The following is a 9,195-nucleotide window of genomic DNA, read 5'->3' on the forward strand; positions in this document are numbered from 1 at the left end:
TCTCTAAGGGGAACTTATGCGTTCATGTATGGAGTATGCTTTACATGTGTGGGGCAGTTCTAGTCATACCGCTCTTCTAGAAGGGTGAAATCAAAAGCTTTTCGTCTCATCAGTTTCTCTCCTCTAACTGACTATCTTCAGCCTCTTTCGCACTGCTGAAGTGTTGCATCTCTAGCTATTTCATATCGCTATTTTCATGCTAATTATTCTTCTGATCTCGATAACTGCATGCCTCCTTTCCTCCCGAGGCCTCGCTGGACAAGACTTTCTTCTTTCTTTTATCTCTATTCTCTCCTTTCTAATGCAAGAGTTAACCAGTTTTCTCAGTCATTCATCCCTTTCTCTGAGAAACTCTGGAACTCCCTGCCTGCTTCTGTATTTCTGCCTTCCTATGACATGAACTCCTTCGAGAGGGAGGTTTCAAGACACTGATGCTTCAATTTTTTGACTGCCGCCTTGCACCTTATTCAGAAACCGGCATCTAAGTGGTCCTTTTTTTTTTTTGTCATTGGCCGGAGTCCTTGCTATACACACCCCCCAAAAAAAATCATTGTACATTTTTTTTTGTCTTCTTGAATATACAATAAAAAAAATTATATATCTTTTTTTCTTTTTTCTTTGTCTCTCATCTTTTCTGGATTATACATACAAAAATTATTATTCAATGTTTATATATTTTTTATCAGTTTATCTGAAGCTTTTCTTCTTCTTTCTTTTTATTAATAGAGTCTTTTTTTCCCCCTTTTGTGTGTGTGTGTGTGTGTGTGTGTGTGTGTGTGTGTGTGTGTGTGTGTGTGTGTGTGTGTTTTCAAGATGATAACCACAAAGTTAACATTTAGTCTCCCTGTTTAAATGTTTGTTTCCGCGACGGTTCATGGGCCTACTCCACATGAACAAGGAACTGTGTAACTTTGAAGAAGTGTCGCGGCTTACCCAAACCTGCAGGCTTGTCCGGGGACTAGTAGGAGATTCCCTGTAACCAGTTGGGGGCAATAAGCAGCAGGAAAGGACTAATTAACAGTTCCGAAGAGCCAGGATAGGCCTAGCAAGCCACTGGTGTTACAGTTTTTGCTCAAGAAACGCAGAACGTGCCTCGGAATCGGACTGACCAAAGGGTAACGAACCGGAATGGAACTGGACATGAAAATAGGAAACAAAAGACAATAAAGATTGCAACGATAAACTTGGCAACATTCAAGGATAAAGAAGAGGAAATAATAGAGATGATGAAGGAAAGAAAGCTGGAAATCGTTGGATTATGTGAAACTAGAATCAAAGGGAAAGGAGAAAAAGCATTACATGAAAATTATAAGATCATATATAGTGGTAATGAGGATGGAAGACATGGGGTTGCTATAATGATGTCACCACTGATGGCAGAAAGGATGGACAGTATGGACTGCAGAAATGAGAGAGTGATGGGTATAACGTTAACTATAGATCAGACAAAAATTAGCATTATCCAAACATATGCTCCACAACAGGGCAGAAGTCTGAGGGAGAAAGAGCAGTTTTATGAAACTCTACAGGAAATGACAGAAACAATAAGACATCACGAGAATGTCACTGTCATGGGAGACATGAATGGACATGTCGGACAGAATAGAGATGGAGTAGAGCACGTTATCGGAGAGTTTAGCATTGGCGAAAGGAACCAGGAGGGAGAAAGAATAATAGATTATTGTGTGATGAATAACATGTCCATTATGAATACTTATTATAAACATCAGGAGAGCCATAAATGGACATGGTATCGGTGGAATGCAGCACAACAAGGATATACTGAGAGGTCAATGATTGACCTGTTTCTCACCAACAAGAAAAACATATTTAAAGATGTTAGGACCATACCATCTGTGTCCTTAGACTCTGACCACAGGTTGGTGGTGGCTAAATTAAAAATTGTAAAACCAAAGGAAAAAGTCAAGAAAAAGCAAAAGAGATTCAAACTGGAAAACCTCAAGGACGAAGAGAAGAAGCAAGCACTACGACAACTGGTAACATTACGAAAACCAACCGAACTGGAATTGGAAGAAATGAACATAGAAGAACAATGGAATAAATTCAAGAACACTGTGTATGGGGCAGCTGAGGAGACAGTTGGTATTAAAATCAAATATGGAACCAAAAAGAAAAGTACTGCATGGTGGACTTATGATGTTAAGGAAGCAGTCAAAGAAAAAACAAGATCTTTCAGAAAATGGATGAAAACAAGAAACATTGAAGATAGAGAAGATTACGTACATAAACGAAACAGTGCAGAAGCAACCAAAAGAGCAGCCAAGGAGGACATGTGGATCAAGATTGGTCAAGATCTAGAGAGAGACGTAGAAGGAACAAGAAAATTATTGTATAGCATGGCTAAGAACTATAGGAAAGGAAATAACGAATCAACATATGCAATAATGAACAAAACAGGAGAATTACTAACAAAACCACAGGAGATTGAAGAAAGATGGAGAGAATACTTCCAAGAACTTCTAAATGTGGAGGATGTGGAAGTGGATGAAGAGCGGAATTTAGATATACAGGAAGAACAAGGAGAGAACCCAAATGAGATCAGTACAGAGGAAGTGAAGGAGGCACTAAAGAAGATGAGAAGCGGCAAAGCCCCGGGGGACGACGAGCTCCCTATAGAGCTATTTAAAGCTGCTGGGGAAGAATGTGTAGAGTGGATGAGGTACATTTTCAGTAATGCGTGGAAAGAGGAGAAAGTGCCCCATGACTGGCACAAAGCAATAGTATGTCCAATATATAAGAAAGGCAGTAAAACAGATTGTGCAAATTATAGAGGTATATCCCTGTTATCTCATGTTGGAAAATTGTATGAAAGAATAGTTGAGAAAAGATTAAGAACCTGTGTCGAGGAGAAACTAGGAATATGGCAGTATGGTTTCAGGCCCAATAGGAGCACGACAGATCTAGTGTTCACTTTAAAGATGATAATGGAGAAGAGTTGGGAGTGGAGCATTGATAAATATGTGGCTTTTATAGATCTGGAAAAAGCCTTTGATAGAATTAGAAGAGATTGCTTGTGGAGAGTCTTACAACATCAAGACTACGGCATAAACTCTAAACTGATACGAGTAATTAAGAATATATATAAGAACACGGAGAGCAGAGTCAAGAACAGAGAGCTGGAGAGTGAATGGTTTAGCATTAAGACAGGAGTGAGACAAGGGGGAGTGCTCTCTCCTTTGCTATTCATTATATACATGGACAGATGCCTGAAGGAAGTGTGTGTAAGGGAGGATAAAGAGATCACGCTGGCCTATGCAGACGATGTCGCTGTCGTGACAGGAAGCCAACAAGATCTTCAAGAGGCCATGACAAGATGGAATGATGTCTTAAATAGGGAAGGAATGAGAATGAACAAACAAAAAACAGAAATAATGAAAGTTGGCAGAATAAAGGAGGAATGTAATATTTACATAGAAAACGTTAAACTGAAGCAGACCGACAAATTTTGTTATCTGGGAGTACTTTTCGACGAGGAAAACAGACAGAATATAGAAATTTTAAATAGAATACAGAAGTACAATGCAAATGTCAGTGCATTGTATCCCATACTTAAAGATAAGAATATTCCAACAAAAGCTAAAACCATAATATTTACAACAATACTAAGACCAGTACTTCTATATGGGTCAGAAACTTGGACACTGACAACAAGAACATCTTCACAAATACAAGCAGCAGAAATGAGAGTTCTGAGAATGATCCGAGGTGTGACCAGACTTGATAGAATTAGAAATGAAGAAACCAGAGAGAGATTAGGGATAACATCTGTACTGAAGATAATTGAAAAGAACAAATTGAGATGGTATGGACATGTCCGAAGAATGGAAGATACAAGATACGCAAGGAAGTTTCTGGAATGGGTTCCTCTAGGCAGGAGGCCGGTGGGACGACCTAGGAAGCGATGGATGCAGGGAGTTGAAGAAGCTACTGAACGAAGAGGAAGAAATCTACAAGAAATAACCAGAGATGAGGATTTCATGGATAGAGACCTTTGGAGAAGATTCGTAGAGGCCGGACACTGACAGGCATTGCCTACCTTGCGTCTGGTGAGAAAGTGAGAAAGTTTAAATGTTTCTCTCTCTCTCTCTCTCTCTCTCTCTCTCTCTCTCTCTCTCTCTCTCTCTCTCTCTCTCTCTCTCTCTCTCTCTCTCTCTCCATTTTGAATTTTTTCTTTTTTCTCATTTTCTTAATTGCCCACAAACGAACAGAAAGATAATGTTTTTGTTTAAGATTTTATTTATTTTACTTATTTATTTTTTTTGGTGGTAATTTCCTGTTCTGTAATATTTTTCCTTCTTTTCAGATTTTTTTTTTCAATTGTTATTTTTGTGGTATTTTTGTTTTATTTATTTTCTGCGTAATTTTCTCTTCTGGTCTTTTTCGTTTTTGTTTTATTTATTCATTTATTTATTCATTTATTTTTTATTATTATGAGCAAAGTTCAATGAACGTATGAAAGTTCTTTTCACAGTCATAGTGGAATATCATTCAGTGTTTATGCTTCTTTAACTTTTTTTCTTTATGTATATCTTCCTTTTTATTCCTTGTTTTCTCGATTATACTGACAAACTTATTCTAATATATATAAATATATATACATACATATATATATATATATATATATATATATATATATATATATATATATATATATATATATATATATATATATATATATATATATATATATATATCTTTTCTCGTCCCTTTCTGAAATAACAATTTAGTCTACATATAGTGATCACTCAGTGTTTTATGCTCCTTCATGATCAAAGATAAAGCTCTCTCTCTCTCTCTCTCTCTCTCTCTCTCTCTCTCTCTCTCTCTCTCTCTCTCTCTCTCTTTTCATGGTTTTATAATTTTTGGGGTAAATTTGTGTTCTATCGTTTTCTGTGGTAATTTTCTGCGTCACAGGACACACTTGCTCCTTAACAGCTAGTCTGCCGCAGCTCGGCGGCGCCACGCGAGACACTCACACACTTATTTGTTCTACATTCAAGCGCTGCTCATTGTTCAGACTTCTCCGTTAACGACCAGAATGATGGTTCGTTTCAGTTATGTTTGTTTTATTATTTTTCTTTTTTTTCTTTTATACCTGTTGTACTGTTTTTTTTCCTTTTATTATCTTCTGATTTACTGTAACAAATCTGTTTTTTTTTTTTCGTTTTTGTGTTTACGTTTCATGTTTTTTTTTGTGTATGTAATTTTCCGTTTTATCATTCTTTGTGATTATTTTTATTTTATATTCTTTAATGTTTATTTTCTATTATTTTTCATTGTTTTCAATTCTATACTTTTTTGTGGTAATTTATATATTTTTTTTATTTACTATTTATTGTTATAATTATTTTTTTTATTTGCTATTTCATATTCTTCTAATAATTTCTTGTTTTAAATTTTTTTTTTCTTGTGCGTGGAAATCTTCCATGCTCTTTTTGGTTATTTGTATGTTTCTTCCTTACATGTGTTTACTTTTTATTTATTTATTTATTTATTTATTTTTTGTAATTTTCTGTATAATATGTTTTGTGGAAATTCCGTTTTCTCCTTTTCTGCGGTTATTTTTTGGTTATTGTTTTTGTGAAACCTTTTGCTGTCTTTTTTTTTATTTTCTATTTTATGAATTTTTTAAGTTTATTTTCCTTTTTTCTTTTTTTATGGTGACTTCCTCTTCTTTCTTCTCTCGTCCTTTTTTTCTATTTATTTTCAATATTATCTTTTTACAGTTATTTTCTTTGTTTTCAGTTATTTTTCAAACTTTTTGTGGTTATATTCTTTTATCCTCTTTTTTTTTTTTTGTTATATGCTATTTTATAATTCCTATATATTTTTCTCTGGTATCTTCCGTTTCGTTGTAATTTTTCGATTTATACTGTATTACATTAATTTCCAGCGTCATAGCAGACACCAATTCCTCAGCGGCCAGTCTGACAGCCCGGCGGCGCCACGCGCTACAGACACACTTATTTGTTCTGTACTCAAGTGCCACTCAATGTTTTGACTTCTCAGATAGAGAAAACGAACACTTATTATTTTTTTTTTTATTTCATTTGTTAAATTATTTTCTATTACATTTTTCCAATTCTCTTATTATCTTTTTAACATCTCTCATAAAGCTGTGTTATGGTTATTTTCACCTATCTTTTTTTCTTCTTCTCTTTTTCGCGTAAATATAAGCTTTTATATATTTCTCATAATTCTGTTTTATTTGTTTATTTATTTATTTATTTTTATTTTATAATAATAATAATAATAATAATAATAATAATAAACGGTTTATTCTTTAGGCAGTCAACAAACTGAAAATGTACATTGGGGGTGGGGATGATTTTAACATTTATTCTTTTCTTTTAACCTTTTTTGTGATAGTTATCTGTTTTTCCTCTTTTGTTCCATTTCTTTTTATGGTAATTTTCTCTTGCATAGCTCTTTCACGCACGTCAAAGGCGTATAAGTGCCGCATCCGCTCGGTCCTTCAATGTTATTAAAAAAAAAAAAAAGAAAGTATAAAAACAATCGTACGTTTCTCAGAAATCAGACATGAGAGGAAGATTGCAAATAGAGGCACAAGCTAAAGGCACACGACAGATTAACCTTACGCCCCTTCCCCCTTCGTTTTCCTCAGTTAGCCTGTCCTCGTGGACAAAGGTCTCTCTCTCTCTCTCTCTCTCTCTCTCTCTCTCTCTCTCTCTCTCTCTCTCTCTCTCTCTCTCTCTCTCTCTCTCTCTCTCTCTCTATATATATATATATATATACAGACCGAGGATGTTCAGTGTAGAATAGAGAGACAGTTATGTCATTGAAGAAGAGGGGATAGTTGTTTAGAAGGTTGTGTCGTGTTGATAGATGGAGGAACTGAGTTTTTGAGGCATTGGACAATTCCAAGTTTGCTCTGCCCCAGTCAGAAATTTTAGAAAGATCATAAGTCAGGCGTTCTGTGGCTTCCCTGCGTGAAATGTTTACTTTCAGAAGGGTTGGACGTCTATGAAATGATGTGGAAGAGTGCAGGTTGGTATCATCAGCGTAGGAGTGGATAGGACAAAAAATTTTGAAGGTCAATGATGAATAATAAGAAGAGAGTGGGTGACAGGACAGAAGAACCCTGAGGAACACCACTGTTAATAGATTTAGGAGAAGAACAGTGACCGTCTACCACAGCAGCAATAGAACGGTCAGAAAGGAAACTTGAGATGAAGTTACAGAGAGAAGGATAGAAGCAGTAGAAAGGTAGTTTGGAAATCAAAGCTTTGTGCCAGACTCTATCAAAAGTTTTTGATATCTAAGGTAACAGCGAAAGTTTCACCGAAATCTCTAAAAGAAGATAACCAAGACTCAGTAAGGAAAGCCAGATCACCAGTAGAGCGGTCTTAACCGAAGCCATACTAGCGATCAGATAGAAGGCTGTGAAGTGATAGATGTTTAAGAATCTTCTTGTTGAGGATAGATTCAAAACCTTTAGATAGGCAGGAAATTAAAGCAATAGAACGGTAGTTTGAGGTATTAGAATGGTCACCCTTTTTAGGAACAGGCTCAATGCAGGCAAACTTCCAGCAAGAAGGAAAGGTAGGGTGTTGACAGGCATAGCAGAAAGAGTTTGACTAGGCAAGGTGCAAGCACGGAGGCACAGTTTCGGAGAACAACTATCAGGTCCATAAGCCTTCCGAGGGTTTAGGCCAGCAAGGGCATGGAAAACATCACTGCGAAGAATTTCAATAGATATCATGAAGTAGTCAGAGGGTGGAAGAGAGGGAGGGACAAGCCCAGAATCGTCGAAGGTAGTGTTTTTAGCAAAGGTTTGAGCAAATAGTTCAGCTTTAGAAATAGATGTGATAGCGGTGGTGTCATCTGGTTGAAATAAATGAGGGAAAGAAAAAGAAGGAAAGTTATTGGAGATATTTTTGGTTAGATGTCAGAAGTCACGAGGTGAGTTAGATTTTGAAAGATTTTGATACTTTCTATTAATGAAGGAGTTTTTGGCTCTTTGGAGAACAGACTTGGCATGGTTCCGGACATAAATATAAACTGCATGAGATTCTGGTGATGGAAGGCTTAAGTACACTTTGTGGGCTACCTCTCTATCATGGAAAGCACGAGAACAAGCTGTGTTAAACTAAGATTTGGAAGGTTTTGGTAGTGAGGAATGTACGCGTCCATGCCAGACACTATCACATCTGTTATGTGCTCAGCGCACAAAGACGGGTCTCTCTTGGAATGACATTTGTCATTCCAAGAAAAATCAGCAAAATATCTCCTCAGGTCCCCCAACTAGCACAGGCAAAACGCCAGAGGCACCTTCGTTTATGGGGATCCTGGGGAGGGATTGATATGAGATTGTGATCGGAGGAGCCCAACGGAGAAGAAAGGGTAACAATATAAGCAGAAGGATTAGAGGTCAGGAAAAGCTGGCAGGTCAAGAATGTTGGGGGTATTTCCAAGACGGTCAGGAATACGAGTAGGGTGGTGGTGTTCTACAGATTGAAAATTAGATCTTAGACCGCGAATGTTGCAGAAGTTAATGAAGAAAAAGTTGAGGGGGGTGTCAAGACACTTAGGGTCGTCGACAGAAAGGCAGTCCGACCTGGGGACATTTACGGTCCCCTCCCCAGATGGGGACTCCGGTGGTGTAGGAGTCGCCATGATAATTTTGAATTTTTGAGTGAAGGGTGTGTGTGTTATTAGGTGCTTGTAGTTTTGTGTGGAGAAAGAGAGTTGTCTTTAGAGAGCAGGCTGTGACTGCCCCCTTGTGTTGTGAGACACAAAGGAAAATGTTTAGTGAGGTCACAGCTGGGTTTAATGATCAGTTCACAGCACCCTGTGATCCAGTGCTTCAGACCTCACTGAGAATAATTATCGTTTCGGCAATTGCCTACTGCCTCCTTCTCCAATTCACATAGAATTCTTATCGTCCATGCATTACGCGCAGGTTGTCAAACACAGTTATGTCGCTTGTTGGATATAACCATTTATATCCGTGTATATATATATATATATATATATATATATATATATATATATATATATATATATATATATATATATATATATATATATATATATATACATATATATATATATATATATATATATATATATATATATATATATATATATATATATATATATATATATATATATATATATATATATATATATATATATATATATAATGACATA

General features: G+C 36.3%; 1 protein-coding gene across 1 annotated transcript in view; it reads left to right on the forward strand.

Moving 5' to 3' along the window:
• The first annotated feature begins 874 nt into the window (after window positions 1-874).
• LOC135094109 (craniofacial development protein 2-like) overlaps window positions 875-9,195 on the forward strand; it is an 8,821-nt gene continuing 500 nt past the window's right edge. The window contains exons 1-3 of the mRNA XM_063993909.1: window positions 875-961; window positions 1,485-1,997; window positions 2,442-2,691. Of these exons, the coding sequence (XP_063849979.1) occupies window positions 875-961; window positions 1,485-1,997; window positions 2,442-2,691 (850 nt within the window). The remainder of the gene's footprint in view (window positions 962-1,484; window positions 1,998-2,441; window positions 2,692-9,195) is intronic.

Source organism: Scylla paramamosain, chromosome 44 (assembly GCF_035594125.1).
Source record: "Scylla paramamosain isolate STU-SP2022 chromosome 44, ASM3559412v1, whole genome shotgun sequence".
In the NCBI taxonomy this organism is placed as follows: domain Eukaryota; kingdom Metazoa; phylum Arthropoda; class Malacostraca; order Decapoda; family Portunidae; genus Scylla; species Scylla paramamosain.